The 19,228-nt window shown below is 46.4% G+C and overlaps 1 protein-coding gene across 1 annotated transcript in view; it reads right to left on the reverse strand.

Moving 5' to 3' along the window:
* Window positions 1-11,997: 11,997 nt before the first annotated feature.
* Window positions 11,998-19,228, reverse strand: part of SMU1 (SMU1 DNA replication regulator and spliceosomal factor) — a 28,008-nt gene continuing 20,777 nt past the window's right edge. The window contains exons 9-12 of the mRNA XM_024203059.1: window positions 18,530-18,656; window positions 16,186-16,353; window positions 15,754-15,906; window positions 11,998-12,408 (exon numbers count right to left, since the gene is read on the reverse strand). Of these exons, the coding sequence (XP_024058827.1) occupies window positions 12,310-12,408; window positions 15,754-15,906; window positions 16,186-16,353; window positions 18,530-18,656 (547 nt within the window). The 3' untranslated portion in view covers window positions 11,998-12,309. The remainder of the gene's footprint in view (window positions 12,409-15,753; window positions 15,907-16,185; window positions 16,354-18,529; window positions 18,657-19,228) is intronic.

Raw genomic sequence — 19,228 nt, forward strand, 5'->3', positions numbered from 1 at the left:
ACTACCTACTTAAAATACACTAGACACACAAGGTGGGTGAAGTAATGTATTTTATTGTACCAACTTTTGGTGGTGGTGCCCCCTGTTGTCTTCAGATTTGTATATTTTTCACAAATCTAGCAGATTTACTGATAGTGGCTGTTTCTCATTGTAGAGGTCCAGTAACTGTAGACCCACTCTGTTATAGATGAATTCCATTACAGTTAATGGAGAGATGTTGTATGTTTGTCTGACAACCATACACCTTGAAAAACTTCCTTGCCACTGCATGGGAAAGACATTCCCTGCTAGTTAAGTGAGCAGTGTAATTCCAAGGAGTGAGGAGAGGGCACTGTAGCCACATCACACAAGCTGGTTGAGGGAGGGTCCTTACACTTTGGATGGTATTCAGCATGAAGTAGAAAAAAATGATAGTTGCAGTAGCTCTAAGAGCATAATAAAAGCAGTAGCAAGAGGTTTGCTGTGGAGTAGGACTGTAAACAAGCTGCCATGCAATAACCTGGAGAAAAGAATGTACTTGTTTTTCCATAGGTGAATCTAAAAGTTGTTAATTTGCTCCACAGCCATTTCTCCTGTAAGATACAGTGTAGCCATCACTTGTTGGCTTAACTACATATTTCACAGGAACATTGTTGCCAGCACAGAGGCCCGAGGACAGCAACAGCGGGGTTCGTTGCCCGGTGTGCTTCGCGTCAATAAACATACCGGCGTGGAGAAACAATCAAAGTGTATTTGAGATCTCAAAGTGGTGCAAGGAGACAGGCAAGTCTCAGATCAAGCACACTAGCAAAAACAGTTTGTCTTCTTATACATTTTACAACTAAGCCCCCTCTATCTCTCCCTCTACTCCCCCTCCCCTCTCTACCGAAGGCATGTTTATACATTTAAGCCGTTAAATCATTCTAGGGCTATAAGTCTAGCTTGTTAGTAACATTCCTCTAAACAGTTATTTGGTCCTGTTTACCCTTAATTTATTACCCCTTCTCCAGCTAGAAACATGCAAACCTCATCATTATCGCTTGGTACCTGGTATGAGCAAGGTCGTAATTGATAACTGGCTGTTTACACATTCCAATTTCTGTCCTTGGCTTTTGAGGTTGATTAGAGTTAAACATGGAAGGACAGAGTTTAAACATGGAAGAACTTTGGCTCAGGCAGGCCTAGTAACCCAACAACATTTTCATCTTTAATGCTTTCTGGTAATGGAAACAGTTACATGCTATGATACATTCTCTGTTTAGTAGCTTAGTTTACAGCCCAGGAGTGGGGTTCTCACAGCAGAGCAGGGTAAGGTTGGCTCCCAGAGTCAAGGATTGGAGTCACCTAGCAGATCATTGGTCCAGGTAACACCAGAGGGGAACATCACAGTGGTGCAGTGAGCAGGGTCTATGTGCAGCTTGTTACCAAGTGAAGTTCACACTTTAAGCACTGATATCTGTGATTTTTAAGTGAGTCTTCAGTGCAGTGGCTAAGAACAGTCAGGAGGCGGTCACAGTTTTGTTGTTTTCTGTTTATTGTAGGTGAGGGAAATTACCACAAGAAAGCAGAAAAATGACTACCAGTGAGGCAGCTACAAAACTAGAGCTGGCCAGCAGGGCCCATTAACCTTTTGTGGGCCTAGTGCCAAACGTACTTGTGGGCCACTATGGAGGCAGTGGAGCATGGCGCGGGGAGGTCAGTTCCCAGAGGGGTGAGCCAGAGGCTATGGGGCATGGCAGGGGCAGCCCCACTCTGCCCAATGTGAGGGTATTTACAAATGGCAGTTGCCAGACACACAGTGGCCTGCCTGGCCCTGTGCAGCCAGCATGCCCCTTCCCCTTAGGGGCAGGCCTATGCCCAACTCCCTATGGCCAGAGCCCCCCTGACCCACCCACAAATGCACAGCACCACCCCTGCCCATAGCCCCCCTACAACTGCCCAGCACCTGCCACACAGAACCCCCATTTCCTAATGCCCCAACACACACCCCCCTTCCCCCCCCCCTCCCCCCCCCCCCCCCCCCCAGTTCCCCAAGAGACCCACTCCCGCACACCCTGCCTCCCAGCCACACTCACCGCTCCTGCTGGGAGGTGAGTCGGCAGCGCAGCCTGGGCTGGTGCCAGGGCCGGAAATCCACTCCGACCCCTCGGGAGTGGCGTGGTCAGCCAGGCTTCCTCAAGATGCACTTGACTGGATGGGCCCAGTCAAGCTCCCCTATATTGTCTTTCTGCTCCCCTGGCTGAGACTGGCCAGGCTTCTGCACCAGTCCCAGGTGGCTCAGCTCCAGGGAGACAGGTGGGGCGCCACAGCTGGTGGGAAGCAGAGACTGCCCAGAGCCAGAGGAGCACGGGTCTGAGCAGGTAGAGGAGCCCTCAGCCAGCCGGCAGGCAGGCCGAGAGGAGCAAGTGGTGGGCCGGGGGAGCCAGTGGTGTCTCGGGGTGCAGTGCAAATGGAGCAGGCCGGGGTCCCTTCTGAGCATAGGCCCGGCTCCATGGAGCCACTGGAGCCATTGTAAACCCGCCACTGCTGGCCAGACTAGAAGCTGCAGAGAAGGAAAAGGACTGCGAGTTTCAAATGTGGCAGGCAGAAATGAGGCTCAAAGAAGCAGCTGCAGCTAGGGAAACTATGGCAGCAGAGGCAGCCAGAGAGGAGGCTGCACACAGAAGGGCTATGGAAGAAAAAGAGAGAAGAAAGTAAGAGAGCGTAGAGAAAGAGCAAAAACACCAACTGGACCTGCTAGAGAAGCTGAACCAACACGCGCCCCCCCCCCCCCCCCCCCCCCCCCATCCCCCCAAAAATCCACAAATGGGAATAATTATGTCCTGAATACAGTGAAGAGGATATTGCTGAATATCTGACTACCTTCAAAAGGCTGTGTGTAATACATGAAATCCCTGATGATGAGAGAGTTCTTATCCTCATTATGAAATGAACTGGTAAAGTTCAAAATGTATTCAATGGAATGCCCATTGAAGAGGCTTTAGACTATTGTAAATTTAAAGATACTGTTTTGGGAAGTTTTCAGATTACCCCTTGTGACAGGGTCGGGCCAGGGGGCTACAGGAGAGTGATAGAAAGAGCCCCAGGTTAAGCAGGTCCCTTTTCCCTGTATAAGGTAACTGTCAGTTGCAGAACAATCAGGAACTTGCTGGAACAAACTAAGGCAGACAGGCTAATTAGGACACCTGGAGCCAATTAAGCTGCTGGAATCAATTAAGACAGGCAGGCTAATCAGGGCACCTGGTTTAAAAAGGACCTCACTTCAGTCAGTGAGGGGTGCATGTGAGGAGTTGGGAGTAAGAGGTGCAAGAAGCTGAGAGTGAGTAGGCGTACTGCTGGAGGACTGAGAAATACAAGCATTACCAGACATCAGGAGGAAGGTCTAGTGGTGAGGACAAAGAAGGTGTTGGGAGGAGCCCATGGGGAAGTAGCCCAGGGAGTTGTAGCTGTCACACAGCTGTTACAGGAGACACTATAGACCTCTGCAATCCACAGGGACCTGGGCTGGAACCCGGAGTAGAGGGCAGGCCTGGGTTCTCCCCCCAACTCCCTATTTGATATAAGAGGACTTGATCTGGACTGTGGGTCCAACCAGAGGGGAAGGTCTCTGGCCTGTCCCCTGACCTATTAGGTGGGCCAGCAGAGACTCTGGGGATTGTTCTCCTTTTCCCCACGCAGGCCAGTGATGAGGTTAGCCAAGTGAACGGCAGGTTTGTGCCAGTAACGAAAGGAGCCAAACTGAGGACTGCTGTGAACCTCTGAGTTGAGCAAATCCGCCAGAAAGCGCAGAACCCACCAAGGCAGAGGAGGAACTTTATCACACCCTGAAACGGAGAAAGTTAAATTTAGGAATCTTAAGAGGGATATTGGTACGAGTAATGGGGGATATGTAAACAAAATGAAAGATTAGTTGGGAAAATGGGTGAGGGATAAACAGGTGGAAAGAATTAAGGGAATGTTGGACAGGGCCGGCTCTAGGTTTTTGGCCGCCGCAGGCAAAAAAATTTTTGGCTCCCCTCCCCCCCCCGCTCCTTGCTGCCCCAGCCCTGGGCTCTCCCTCCCAACCTGCACCCTCCTGCTGTCCCAGCCCTGGGTCACTGGTAACTAGCTCCCAGGGCGGCTCATTCAGGAGGAATTTTGGATGTGCACAGAACACAGACAGGATTGGTTCCCATATGGTTACAGAACTGCAGTAAAGTGGAACAACTTTCAGCTTGTATGATTGGAGGATATCTGGCTGCATATTATAAGACTGTCCTACATAAATGAGGAAAAGTTGAGGTGCCTTTATTATTCTTTTGTTCCATTCTTTGTTTCTATGGGGAATTTGCCAATGCAATATTACTGTCTTCCTTTCAAAGAAATAAAATTAAAACTAAAAAAAAAAAAAAAAAGCAATGGCTGTTGAAAATAGCAATTCCAGTCCTAATAACCACTGGGAAGCATTTCTTGCTCAATTTTATCCTACCTTTTCTACAGCAAGTTACAGTGGATCAGTATATTTGATTTGGGAGAAATGAAGTAACAGCTGCCCAAATTGCCCTTGAGCACTCCTGAATTTTGAGGGTGTTCAAATCTGGAAGGCAGGTGCTGGATTCCCTTTCTGAATATTAGCTATATCTGGAAAGGAAAAGTCAATTTCTGCTTCCATGGCTCAGAAGTGGAAATCCTCCTACGTGCCTGGTACTGTATCTAAAGCTGTCCAGGTCCTCTAGCAGAGCCTCCCCTCCCTTACTTTTCATTTTAAATTCTAGTGGGATCCATGTACCTCCCTTGCTAGGCTTCAGATAGAGAGGTGCACTGTCCCTTTAGTCCACCCAATTCCTTCTTTGGGGGCTGCAAGGTGAGGTCACACCAGTATCCCTAATCCAGTCTGGGGAAGTCTTCTGAAGGGGATATCTGGGGCAAAGCCTTCTACTCCTTGGGCTGGGCACACTTGTCCCCCACTCACAGTGCCACCCCATTCTAGCAGCCAGCTCTCCATTCACAGCCAGCTGCAGCATAGCTCAGCTACCTCCCTCCCTCCCTTTCCTGTTGATAGCTGCCAAGGGATTGCTGGGAAATGTAGTTCTTTCCCTGCTCCAGGGCTGGCTCTATAGGCAGGGAGCTAGGCAAGGAACTACAGGTCCCAGGATCCCATGGGTTCTCCACTTCTGCAGCGTTGCGAGAGGGCAGGAAGTGAGTTTTAAAAAAAAAAAAAAAAAAAAAAAAAAAAACCAGAATGCTGCCCCCTGCAAATGTGCTGCCCCAAGCACCTGCTTGATTTGCTGGTGCCTAGAGCCGGCGCTGATGTTGGATCTTGTTGCTCAAGAGCATTTCCTAAGCATGTGTAAGGCTGATGTGAAGCAGTGTCTATGGGACAAAGATGTAAAGTCTGTGGAGGAGATGGCTTTTTTAGCGGATGCCATCGAGCAGAATCAGGCATCTATTGAGGGCAGGCCACAGAAAGAGGGGTTTAAAACTGATAGGGAGGATCCCATTTTCCCCTGGGAAGAGGGGAGGGGGTTGGGAGCTAAACATTCTCTTACCCAAAAACATTCCTCTACTGGTAATTCCTATCCCAAATCTCCTGTAAAAGCGGAAGAGCCCAAAAGGTGCTATCGGGGGGGGTGGCATTTGCGTTTGCGGTACTGCTCCTCTTTCTGCATGGCTACGAGCTCCTGGATAGCGTCTGCTTGGCGCTCCAGGATGCTTATGAGCCGATCCGTGCTTTGCTGCCGGTGCTCCGTGCTTTGCCGCCGGTGCGCTGCGTTTTCCTGGCGGATCCTGCTTTCTCTCTCCCTCCAGTTCTGTGCTTTCTCATTCTCTTTAATAGATTGCCGCATCACTTCTTGCAGCATGTCTTCTTTGCTTTTTCGCGGTCTCTTCCTGAGTCTTTGCAGTCTCTGAGCAGGCGATAAGAGGGATGGCTGAGGTCTCAAGGTTGATGCTGCTGTATAGGCAAAATGCAACATTTAACAGAGGCAGCATTGTTTATACCAGACAGAGTAATGATTCCCCCTGCACTTAAGGAGTAGAAAACACACAGGGTCTACACAATAGCATAATTTTCCCGTCGGAAACAGAGCACACATATCCCACGGGAGCCTCAAAATGGTGAGTAAGGGGGACTGATTGTTTCAGGGCTGCACTGTGCTCTGGGTTTCTGTGCCTTGGGGAGAGCCAACAGCTTCAGGGGGCACCTACACTGAACACTGTCCCAACATTTTCCACAGGAGTTCGTCCTGGACGATATCTCGCTGCTGAGGTTGACCTGGGAAGCAAGGGAGGGTTTTCTACTGCTATGCAGCTTCCGCCCTGGCCCATATGCAGCTTGCCTGTGTGCAGAAATGGTCCCCCTGCCCCTCGCGGCACAGTGACGCAGACACGTTAGCCTGGCTGGGACAAGGACCACGGTGGCTCTCCCAATAAACCTGCACAAGCGCATTGCACACGTTCTGGATGAGACATTCGAGGAGATTACCGAGGTCAATTACCGCGATGTGATAAACCACATCAATGCACTATTCCGCATCTAGGCATGCATGCCTAACCCTCCTCTCCCAAAGAGCCTGCACTGAAAAAATTCCTTCCTGAAAAAAAACAAAAAACGCTTACCGGGAACGTGCTCTTCTGTTTGTCCTCCACCAAGTACCGGCCGCTGCAACTGGCTACCTTCCTCCTGGCTCGAGAAGAGCTCCTGGCTGCATGGCTCCAGGGATTCCGGGGTTTCTCCATCCGGCCCACCACCCTCACTCCCGTTTTCCTCCTCTTCCTCCTCACCCCCCCCCACACCGGCTCTAAAGTGTCCATGGTGGTGCTCGGAGTGGAGGTGGGGTTAACCCCAAGTATCGCATCCAGCTCTTTGTAGAATCGGCAGGTCGTGGGGGGAGCACCCGAGCGGCTGTTTGTGTCGCAGTCTTTGCGGTAGGCACTCCACAGCTCCTTCACTTTAATCCTGCACTGCAGGGGTCCCGGTCATGGCCCATTTCCATCATGTCCTTTGATACCTTCCCGAAGGTATCGTAATTCCTACGGCTGGAGCGCAGCTGGGACTGTACAGCTTCCTCCCCCCAAACACTGATGAGGTCCAGCAACTCGCCATTGCTCCATGCTGGGGCTCACTTGGCGCGTGGAGGCATGGTCACCTGGAAAGATTCGCTGATAGCACTCCACGCCACGCCTGGCTGAGCAAACAGGAAGGGGATTTTTAAAATTCCCGGGGAATGTAAAGGGTTGGTCACATGGTTGGTTACCTGAGGCCAGGGCAGTAGAGTTTGAACTGATGACCAGAGTGGCTAGAACAGGCATTGTGGGATACTGCCGAATAATTCTGGAGGCCATTCACAGCGCACTGGGCGGCCACACTGGCACCGCAGTAGCAGCACAATACTCGCTATTCCTCTCGGGGAGGTGGAGTACATGCAGTGCTGCAACCACGGAGATACAGCGCTGCAAATGCCTTGCCAGTGTGGACTGGGAGTGAGTTACAGCGCTGGGGGCGGCTTTACAGCGCTGTAACTCGCAAGTGTAGCCAAGGCCTGTGACTCTAACACAGGGAAGCAGGGCTCTTCCAAGTATGGGAGGGGCTGAGACTAGCTCCTTTCCCGCAGAAGACAACATCCCCTCAGGCACAGGGGCAGGAGAGGTGCTGTCAGTGATTAAGGAAACTGTCCCAGTTGTTAGCTGGCAGTTTGGCTGCTGAACAAGAGACAGAACCCTTCCTAGGGAGCACAGAGAAATGTGCCTTAGGAGGGGCCCCAGAGGAGGAAACTGGGGAAGGAATAGTGGGGGTACAAGAATGTCTCCTCACTAGTCACTTGGGGCAGGGTGCCCAGGACACTAGGAGTATGGCTGGGTCAGCATCTGTGCACCCAGGCACTCAGCCTGTGACCCAGGTTTTGAGAAGGAACCGTGTACCTGACCTCCTGGAGGGGAGCAGTCACACTTCTCAGGGACAGAGAAGTGGGTGGCAGAGGGTACCCCAATCCAGGTCCTCATTTTTCAGGATGCTATTTCTGAAAAGTTTTTGGAAAGTAACTGTGTTTCTTTAAATCAAGATGCAGCTCCAATGCCTGTGATAACAGAGGAGTTGGGACCAGGAAATTGCCAGGTGGTAGTTTGCCAGAATACAAATGACCCAACTGACAGAGAGGGGGGTGTTTTCCCCCAGGCTGGTGAGACACAGAGAGCAGTTATGGGAAAGCTGCTGGGAAAAGGTGCATCTGATCGAAGGGTAAACACACCTAGCCCAGAGAGCACAGATCACAGCCCTCTAGGGGGCAGGGAACCCCCAAAAGGGAGCTGGATTTTCTGTATATATACAGTCCTGGGGTTGGGAGACTGCTCCCCAAAAGGCCAGTCAATGTGCAGGCTCCCCCTGGACCCTTACCTTGCCAGACCCTGCGATATCAAAATGCCAGAAATATGATTAAATGAAGAGCCCACACAGAAGGGAACACTGGAGGGAAAGAAAAGCCAGTGACTGATTACATGGGAAAGCATCGAAGGACACCCTGGGTAATGAACAAAATAGCCTCAAACTACACTATCTGAACAGAGGGCGTGGCATCATAAAGATGCTTGTAAATACCCATCTGTGATAAAAATTTTGGTATTAATGTTAAGTTCTGGGGATAAGAATTTTGACATGGATGTTAAATCTTATGCTAATGCTACTTTTCAATTAATATCTGTAAACAGGCTTAAAGCTTATCACAGCAGAGAAACCATTAAAAACCTGGCTTGCTGTGTGTGAATGGGGAAACTGAGGCATGCTGTCTCATGGCCTTGATGGCTGGGTGCCAAGAGAACTGTAACAAACTGCCTTCAAGCTAGTCAGTGACTAACTCTCTTGCAGTAAACAAAGGGGGAAGGTGTGACGCTCTGTACCTCAGGGGAACACCCTACACCCCCATGTTCATCCTTGTAAAATGATTGTGTGGTATCCAATGCAAAGTTTGTCATGTCAGGTGTCTTTGGAAGACTCATGACGCACTGAGCATTGTTGTTACAATGATGTTACAGGTTGTAATTTCATGTATATAGTTATGAGGCTGAAAATGTGTCTTCATGGCTTAAAATAAGCCCAGGTAAAAACTCTCCAAGAGCAGAGAGGCAGTTCAAACCTCATCAGGGCATGTATGGGACAAAGCCAGCCCAGCCTCACGGGAACAAAGGACGCTGGCCTAGGCAGCAACAAAAGGATCTGTTGGACTCTCAAGTGAGTCACCCCCCTTCTTTTGGTCAGTCAGGGACTGCGATGAGGTAATGCTCACCTGACCCTGAAGGGGGGGGGGCGCAAAGCCAAGAGGGAAGAAAGGACATGGTAAAAGGGAGAGACGTTTGCCATGCTCTCTCCCACCTACATCTACAGACACCCCCACCAAGAGCTGATCAAAGGGGATCTCCTGGCTGAAGAGCAACCAGCCAGCCTGTGGTGAGAAGCATCTAAGTTTGTAAGGGCATTGAAAGTATTAAGAGCAGCTTAGAATGTGTTTTGCTTTTATTTCATGTGACCACATCCAACTTCTTGTGCTTTGACTTATAATCACTTAAAATCTCTTTATAGCTAATAAATCTGTTTGTTTGTTCTACCTGAAGCAGTGCGTTTGGTTTAAAGCGTGTCAGAGACTCCTCTTGGAATAACAAGCCTGGTACATATACATTTCTTTGTTAAATTGATGAACTAATATAAGCTTGCAGTGTCCAGCAGGGATAACTGGACACTGCAAGACAGAGGTTCCTAGGGTTGTGTCTGGGACTGGAGATATTGGCTGGTGTCGTTCGGTTGCACAATCCAAGGAGCAGTTACATGCCAGAGGCTGTGCGTGACCAGCCCAGGAGTGGGGTTCTCACAGCAGAGCAGGGTAAGGCTGGCTCCCAGAGTCAAGGATTGGAGTGACCTAGCAGATCACCGGATAACACCAGAGGGGAACGTCACCCTTCTATGGATCTTTCACCTGCAGCCTGAATTTCCTTTCCAGCACTCATTGCAAAGCACCCCCTCCAACTGCTTGTCAGCTACTGCAGTAATCCAAAGGGGCTGTGGCAGTAACTGGCACGATTCAGCTACAGGCACAGCCAGTAAAGGAAGGACCACTGAGCCACTTGGAGATCAAGCATCCGTCTGTACCAAAGAACTCAATGAATTCTTCAAGTTGATGGTTTCACAAACCCAGGAGATTTTTTTTATTACATGGCCATCAAGACAAGCTCTGGGGAGAACCACTGTCCTGATCATTCTTGCCTCCTCTCTCATCACTCCTTTAATTCTGCAATACCCTTTTTGACAGGGGGTGACCAGATGCACTTTGGACTTCTGCTGTCTGCGTGACAAGAACCCGGGGAGGGGTGAAGAGAAAGGGCACTTTACAGTGTGTTAGGGGGCTTTCTCCAAAAAGAAGGCTAAGGGCTTGCAGGTCCCTGTGTTAAAGCATAGTAAGGACACATGAGGTACAGATGATCCTTCTTAAATATTTTCATTTTCAGCTCCATGAGTGGCTGATGTAAAAGAGCATAAATATCCCCAGAAACGTCTAAATTACCAATTATAGAGGTAGGAAAGTAACCACTCTGCTCTCTAAAATATTGCTATGTCTGATGAAGTAAAAACTCCTTTTAAAACAGAACCACACAAACTAACAGGAACTGAACACTACAGTTTTAATGAACAGGGCCTTTTCCAACGGGGATAGTTTCTTTATGATGAAGTACTTCTGGTGCATCTTCTCATAGCTCAGTATGAACCAAAAGACAAAGCCGCTGGGGATGTAACAACTCAAAGGGGTCCAGTTGCCTTCTTAATAATACCACCCAGCAGATGACAGTCTGAACTGGACCTACTGTCTATTAGTTATAGGGAAGTTATTGTGGTTCCAAAGACTCCTTTAGGAATAAAGCATTCAATACAAAGATGAAGACAGGAAATAGTGTACTAGAGATCCAAGCAAATGTTTGTGTGTGAAAACAAAATTAAATCTATATTTTGGAACAAGTGCATAGAAAAGACTGTACCATGAAAACAAAGAACCGTAGACAGCTTTTAAAGACATTGGTGATTGTTTGCAGGAAACTGCGTTATCTCAAATGAAAACAGCGCACAGTTTGTTACATTGGCCTGGTCTACACTGGGGGGGGCGTCGATGTAAGATACACAAATTCAGCTATGGGAATAACGTAGCTGAAGTCAACTTATCTTATTTTGACTTCCCTCCCGTCCTCACGGTGCGGGATCGACAGCTGCGGCTCCCCCGTCGACTCCGCTACCGCCGCTCGCCCTGGTGGAGTTCCGGAGTCGATGGGAGCGCATTCGGGGATCGATATATCACATCGACGAGACGCGATATATCGATCCCCGATAAATCGATTGCTACCCGCCAATCCGGCAGGTAGTCTGGATGTACCCATTGACAGGTCTAAAGGCTTGTTTTCACTGCAGTGTTAGCTTGAAGTAGATCTTGAATGTTGCCCCAACCTGAAACCTATCCCATACATAAATATCTAGCTTGAATTAAGTGGTGCTTTAAGCTCAAACTAGCTAGCTTGGGAGGGTGGGGGGGGAAGAGAAGAGAAAAGGAGGAGGGCGGGGGTGTGTGAAGCTGGAGTGCTGCTGCTGCTAGACCTAGTAATACAGTGATGGGACAGCTGGAAGTAATTTATTAAAGATGCACACAGAAGCCTGTATTGATCCTTTCTTCAGGGTGGCTTCAACCTGTTTTCTAAGGTAGTCAGAATGCAGTTATGCACCTCTCTGCTGGGAGCAAAGCCCACGTGTGCAGCTTCTTGTCATGTAAGCTGTCTGTGGGTGGTTCTGCTGCATAGAAGCCAGAAGGCTACTTTGTTAAATGAGGATCAAAGTTAGATAGTTGGTATAATATAAATGCAGCAGAAAACCCCACTATATTAGAAGACTTTTGTCCTGAAAAAGCAAGGTAGCTTAGGATCAATAGAATCCATCTTTGCTAAGGTGGAGACTCTCTCCTCCTCTTTATTCCATTCTCATTCCCTGAAAGAAAGAAATGAGCCATCTGCTACACATTTTAGAAAGTCAATCATTTATAAATTGATGGTTGTTTTTCCATCTATAAACAGCACAAAGGAAAGGTACAGACTTCACAAGACAGAATAATCACTTCTACAGCAATTAAACTGCTTTAACTACCCAGATACAGGGTTAATGAAAGTGTTCTATCCACTGACATTGTACTGCTAATTTAGACCAAGTACTGAAAAACAGTTCTGGGCTCCTGAACTGAAAATTATACTCAGCATATTTGGACTCATAAAAGCATGAACAAACACATTCAGCCCTTCATTTAAGAAGCATGCTCCAAAGCTAGTTAAAAACAGTTATGGTTTCCAAAGTTTCAAGAGGCCGTCTTCACTGTAGGTAGCAATCAAGTTCTGATGGGGATGGTGAGCGATGCCAATTACATCCTTTTCATGAACCTACAGGATGAACAGAAAAAAAATGGATGCAAGTCTTCTCTACACATCGCCTCAAACCAAATAATATTCTCAGGCAAAAGCAACAGTAAGATGAGTAAAGGTTCAGAGTGCATGTCAGTAATTTAGGGCCAAGCGACGCAGGAAGTGTGGCTATGCCAATGAGACCCCACCCCACATCTTGTGTAGCTGCAAGTCCCATTCCAGACCAATGACAGGCAGCTGTGACACAACGCCATCCAAGACTGCCTAGTCAGAGCCATCCCACCACCTCTGGGGAAGGTGGCCGTGAACTCAGCCATCCCTGGAATGGACAGCCAACTGCGACCAGATCGTCATGGTGTGGACATCACCGTGGCCATTGAGAACAGGACCCTGGCCTTCTGCAATGCCCGAGCTCGAAAGGTGGAGAAATACGCCACTCTCGCCAACGCCTTTAGAGCTAGGGGTTACGAGGTTCAAACACACACACTGACTGTCGGAGCCCTGGGCACATGGGACCCCAGTAATGAGCGAGTGTTGCGGAAATGCGGAATCTGTCAGCGCTACGCTTGGCTGATGTGGCAACTCATGGTATTGGATGCCATCAGGTAGTGGAGGGACATGTATTTAGAACACATCACTGGACATTGGCAATACCAGGAGAGAGGAGCTGGAGTGCCGTGGAGAAGCAAAGTCAGGAAAGTAACTGGAATACTTCTCTAAATGCTCGATTACTGAGGGATAATCTACTATATTTGCTTTCCACAACCAACACTTAGTATAAACATTTATGAGTGATGTACCTGAACATTTGGATATTAATATCTAAACTGTATCATTAAATTTATTAGCCTAAATTTGGGTTATTGCAGATTATGTACAACATGTATTTTATGAGTTTTAAACCAAACTTTGTACTTTTGGATAATTTATGCACTATACCCAGATGTACAGACACTCTTTCCTTAATCTGTGTATTATATGATTTAACTGTTAGCTTTAATAATAATCTTTAAATCTGTTCTTCTGATGGTCTGCTTATAACTATTCATAGCTGTAATGTGCTTATAGCAACTATCATTTATTAATCCTTTATAAACTATTTATAAATTGAACCTTAATACAAATTGTAACCTCTGGGTTTATAAGGCTTGTCTGGGGACCATTACACCATTCGTATAAAGTATTTTACACTACATTACATGTACTCTCAACCTTAAGTCCATTTTACTGTATTTGTCTGGAAATTAAAAAAAAAAAAAAGTTACTATTCATCCAAAAATAGTTTCTTAAAATGCACAATATTTCAGTGTCTCTGGAAAGTCTGAGGAGTCCAAATCATTCCATTATTAAGATCAAGATCATTCTGGGCAAAAATGGTCTGACATTTAAGTAGCTCAATTTCTTTCGCTCATCCAAGAGAAGGTTATGAGATAACTGGATCATGGTTTAGAACAGGGTGGGTAAACTTTCTGACAGTAGAGGAGTAACACTGCAGATGGGAAGCTGAAGCAGGACACATTCAAACAGGAAGTGAAGCACAATTTGTTTTGGAGGGTAACTAACCAGTGGAGCAGTTTAGCGGGTGTGAGGGACTCTCCAAATCAAGACTGGATCTTTTTAAGAGAGCTACTCTAGATCAACCAGCAATGAAAGGCTTGGTGCAGGAATCACTTGGTACAATTCTCTGGCCTATGTTATGCAGGTGAGCAAACTGGCGGATCTTAATAGTCCCTTCTGACTTTAGACTCTAACTGATTGTTTTTCCAGAGCTATCCCAAACTACTCTTTGGGTATGGTGGGGAACGGTCCTGCTCTGTTCTGCCACAGCTTGTGCCCTGTGCCTAGTCTCCAGCCCAGTCAAGGACCTTGTTTGGCCCGATTCCCCTCTCCACTCCAGGTGTGGCTCTAGAGCAGCTAGCGCTCTCTGGGTTACATCTGAGCACCCACCCACCCACAAGAGCCAGTCTATGGAACCCAGCCACTCAGAATGCAAAGTGGAAGAGTCACACCCCTAATGTGGGTACAAACACAAACTGTAATAGAAGTGTGTGCACTTTCACTCCCACTAACTTGTGGAAAGTGCAGGGTTAAATCACAGTATATAATCACAACTACTTCAAAAATCTTTTAAGGAGTTTGTGGCTACATTCTAGCTAAAACTATCTATTTTTATTTTTAAATGCATTTTTCTCAAAATAACCCAGACCTTTAGCTAAGCACTCAGGACCAACCTTACAACCACCACCTGAGGGCACTTGTCATGGGAGTACAGTAACTCCTCACTTAACATTGTAGTTATGTTCCTGAAAAATGCTACTTTAAGCAAAACGATGTTGAGCGAATCCAATTCCCCCATAAAAATTGATGTAAATGGGGGGGGGGGGGGGGGGGGGAGTGTTAAGGTTCCAGTGACCTTTTTTTGAAGCTTGATTGAGGTGGTGGAGTCAGAGGTGGGATATTACCCAGGGAATGCCTCACTGCTAAATGATGAACTAGCACTCGGCCGAGCCCTCAAGGGTTAACATGTTGTTAAGACAGCCTCACACTCTACAAGGCAGCACAAATGGAGGAAGGAGACACAGCATGGCAGAGAGAAAGAGAGAGAGGTGTGTGTGTGCGCGTGTGTGTATATATATATATATATATATATATATATATATATATATATATATATGTAAGAGAGAGACAGACGCACACCGTGTGTGAGAGGGACGCACATTTCCCCTTTAAGTACGCTGACTCCACTCTAAGTACACTGCCTTTTTAAGTAGATCAGCAAGTTGAGACAGCACCTGCTGCCAGCAAGCTCCCTCCGTCCTGAGCCCTGTCATGTACCCCCCACTCTATGGAGATGGGGTGCAGGAGCAGGGAGACACCCTGACATTAGCACCCCTCTTCCCCGCCCTCTGCACAGCAAGCAGGAGGCTCCTGGGAGCACCTCCAAGACAGAGGGCAGGAGCAGCACAGGGCAGTGGGGGGAGGGACAGCTGAATTGCCCAGCAATTGATAGCCTGCTGGGCGTCTGCCACGCAGGGAACTTAGGGGAGCTGATGCGGGGGCTGCCGGTCCACCCTGGTTCCAAGCCCCCACCAGCTAGCTCCAACAGGCTGCTCTTTCTGCAAGCTGTGGACAAAGCAGGCAGCTGCCAAACGACGTTATAAGGGAGCACTGCGCAACTTTAAACAAGCATGTTCCCTAATTGATCAGCAACATAACGAAACAAAGTTAACCGGGACGACGTTAAGTGAGGAGTTACTGTAAGTGGTCACTATGGAATTTATGTTTGCATGAATATTCTAGAACTGATAAGAACACAGATTCTACTTCATGTTTACTTTCAAATAGCTTGTGCTAAGTACTCACGGTCAGAGTTCTCTCCAGCTTGCCAGTCACTGTGCTGAAACAGTACAGCACAAAGTCTTCACCCACACAGTAGATCCATTCGCCACGTGGTGAAAGAGCACAGCAAACAAAGTCACCTCCTTCTCTCTTACCAGAGCTGAAGCTTCTTACAATCTATAAAACCCAAAGAAAGGTTAACAGGATTCACATGTGACAGCAACAGTGCTACTCTAACAAAGTTAGCTTCGATTAGATACTGGGGTCATGAATTTAGTTGCCTAAATAATCAGCCTGATTTTCAGAAGGGCAGAGTACCCAGCAGTTACCACTGAAAGGAGAGATCAGGATTTCACCCACTACACTGCTTGGAAGGGTCACAAATCTTTTCCTGATTCTAATACTTGTTAAGCTCTTTCCTAGCTGCTTCAAAGGGACATGCCTGGGGTCACATACTTGTCCTTGCATGTTCATGATGACCACTGTGTTTGATCTGTTGCAAACGACGAAGTGTTCTGGATTTTTAGGCAGCAGAACCACGCTATTCACAGTGATGTCTGTTCCTGCAGTGCTGCCAAGAGATTTGAAGGTGTTGGAGCACTCGGTTGTCTTCATATTCCAAATCTATTGAGCAGAATACAAAGTGAAAGCACTTTATGATCAGGCACATTTCTGCATTTTAATTAAAAAGACACCACGCTTTTGGAGGAGATACTATGGACGTAGCTTTCAGCATTTAAAAAATGTCTATTGAAACTAGAGGGAAAAGAGTATTGAACACCAAAAACAGTAATTCAATAGGTTCAAAGATTTTTAGGCCAGAAAAGACCATTATGATCATCTAGGCCAATTGCCTGTATAGCACTGGCCTGAAAATTTTACCCAGCAATTCCTGAATCAAGCCTAATAACTACGGGGTGAACAAGAACAGGTTTATTTAGAAAGATATCCAAATATGAAGGTTACTTACCTGTAGCTGAGGTTCTTTGAGATGGACTCTGAACAGTCCCACTCAGGGGGTGCTTTGACCAGTGCAGCCTGAATGGTAAAATTCTACTCATGGTAGCAGTTGGCACATCCACATACCTCCCTTGCCTCCCTTCACTGAACTCCAGACATTCTAGGGCCAGGGTTTAAAAGGAGAGTGGCACTTTATTGCCTCAGTTCCAACCCCAAGCCCTTCGGTAAGCAGGACTAACTCCAAGGTAGTGGGGAAAGGGGGGGCGAGGGTAGTGTCAACATGCAGAGTCTATCTTGAAGAATATCAATTATAGGTAAGCAATCTTCATTTCTTCCTTTAAGCGTCCTCTGCATATTCCCGCTCACGAGCTAGATTAATAAGCAGTACTCTGACCGAGGATGGTGGGACTTGGAGTTCTTGTCAAATAAGGAGGGCAGGACTGCCCTACCAAACTTTCCATCTGATCTTGATTTCAAATCTAAAGTCTAATGTTTAGTAAAGCTGTGGGCAGAACTCCAGGTTGCTGCTCTACATATTTCTACCAGAGGAATACGTCCAAATAAAGTCATGCAAGCTGCCTTCGATCTATCTGAAAGAGTTCTGATGCCTTGAGGAATGGATAATCTTTTCAATTTATAAATTTCATAAATACCTAACTCATCTAGAAAGAGTCTGTTCAGAAATAGCTTTTCCCTTGTTTTTTGGTCCATAAGTTATAAACAGCCTTGAAGACTGTCTAAACTATTTAGTCTTGTCGAAATAAAAACATAACACTCTCCTTGCATCTAACATGTAATTTAGTTTCCCCATTATGAGTATGGGGTTTTGGCTAAAATTACAATTAATTTATGTGAAAATCAAGAGACTGTTTTTGGTAAAAACTTAGGATGAATGTGAAGATTAACTTTATCCTTATGAAACACTGAATGGTGGATCAGCCATTAATGCATGCAAGTCACTTATGCATTTCTCTGCAGTGACTGCATTGAAAACACTGTTTTTACAGATAGAGGACATGAAGAACAGCTCCCCAAAGGGTCAAAGGGAGGTCTCGTTAATTTTGCTACTGCTACATTCAAATCCCAGGAGGACACAGGAGTTCTTACTTGAGGATATAAATTATTAGGGTCTTTTAAAAACTTCTTAACCATATCATTAGGAAAATGGATTTCCCCCTCTACAGGTACATGCCATTCTGGTAAGGCTGAGAGATGAAACTTAACTGAAGATAATGAAAGAGGTGTCTTCTTAACATACAATAAATACTCTAATATATAATTGGAGCCATATAAAAATCCACATTATACAAGAAAATCCACAATAAAAACCTTTTCCATTTAAGACTATAGCACATCCATGTGAATTCTTTTCTACAATACGACAGTAGATTCTGTACTTCAAAAGTCTTTCTTCTACCAAAGCTAAAGGTCATGCAGCCCAGAGAAGGACCTAAGGTCCGGGTGACAGACCTTCCCTCTTTGCTGTGTCAACAAGTCCAGACTCAGCAGTAGAGGTTCCACTAATCCTTGTGACATGTAATCAAATCCAGATTCCATTGCTGTCTGGGCCATGCTGGTGCTATTAAAATCACCCAGACTTGTCTTATTGTGTTTATCACTCTCTGAACGAGGGGAAATGCATACATTAGACCCTACACCACCTTGTAGCATCCAGGAATCTACATATCATGGGCCCAATGACAAAGCCTGAGCCCTGGCTATGATAAAAGTACCTTTAAGGGAAATTATCTCTAAGAATAAATGCCCCAGTTTGCTACAACACACAGAACAGAACAACACAATCCCATACATGGCTCGTAGAAGCAAGTGGCCATTTTACCTTCACTGTTCCGTCAGAGGACGCACTGATAATATAGTGACCATCCTGTGTAAAAGTAGCTTCATTAACAAATGAAGAATGACCACGGAATTCCTTCAGAGTTTTTCCCGATTTTAAGCCATGAATCCTGTTACAATATTTAAAAAAAACATGGTAATACAATAATTAATCTAGAGAGGTACAATTCAGAGATGTAAAATAAAGGAAGAATTTAGTTTGTTGTCTGATGTACAGAGCAAGTAATAAAACAGGCTAACACGGCTGCATCTAGAATAATACATTTGTCATCACAAACCCCTTTCCCCAAATATAATATCTGACCATGAAAAATGTAAAGGGACATCATCAACTTGAAATCTAATCAATTAAAAAAAAAAAGTTAGTTAAAGGTAGTTTCAGGTATACACAAAGCCCCAAGAATGGGCAGGGGAATACAGATTTTTGTTTTAGTTTTAAGGTGAATTTAGCGATCATGAAAAGCACCAGTCTGAGAACCCTGGAGTCTTGTTTATCCTAGGCAGCAGAAGCAGTACAATGTGCTAGAACTCTGTTCTGAAGGGAGTAATCTGAGCATGAAAAGGACAGTTCATGCCTAACCTCTCAGCTAACACTGCCAAGAGAATTCCACTGATGCTTAAGGTTTTTGGTAACATGGACACCAGCCCCTAATCTAGGTACTTACATGGCCCCAGTCACATT

Source organism: Terrapene carolina, unplaced genomic scaffold (genome assembly GCF_002925995.2).
Source record: "Terrapene carolina triunguis isolate 2854851 unplaced genomic scaffold, T_m_triunguis-2.0 Scaffold94, whole genome shotgun sequence".
Taxonomy (NCBI): domain Eukaryota; kingdom Metazoa; phylum Chordata; order Testudines; family Emydidae; genus Terrapene; species Terrapene triunguis.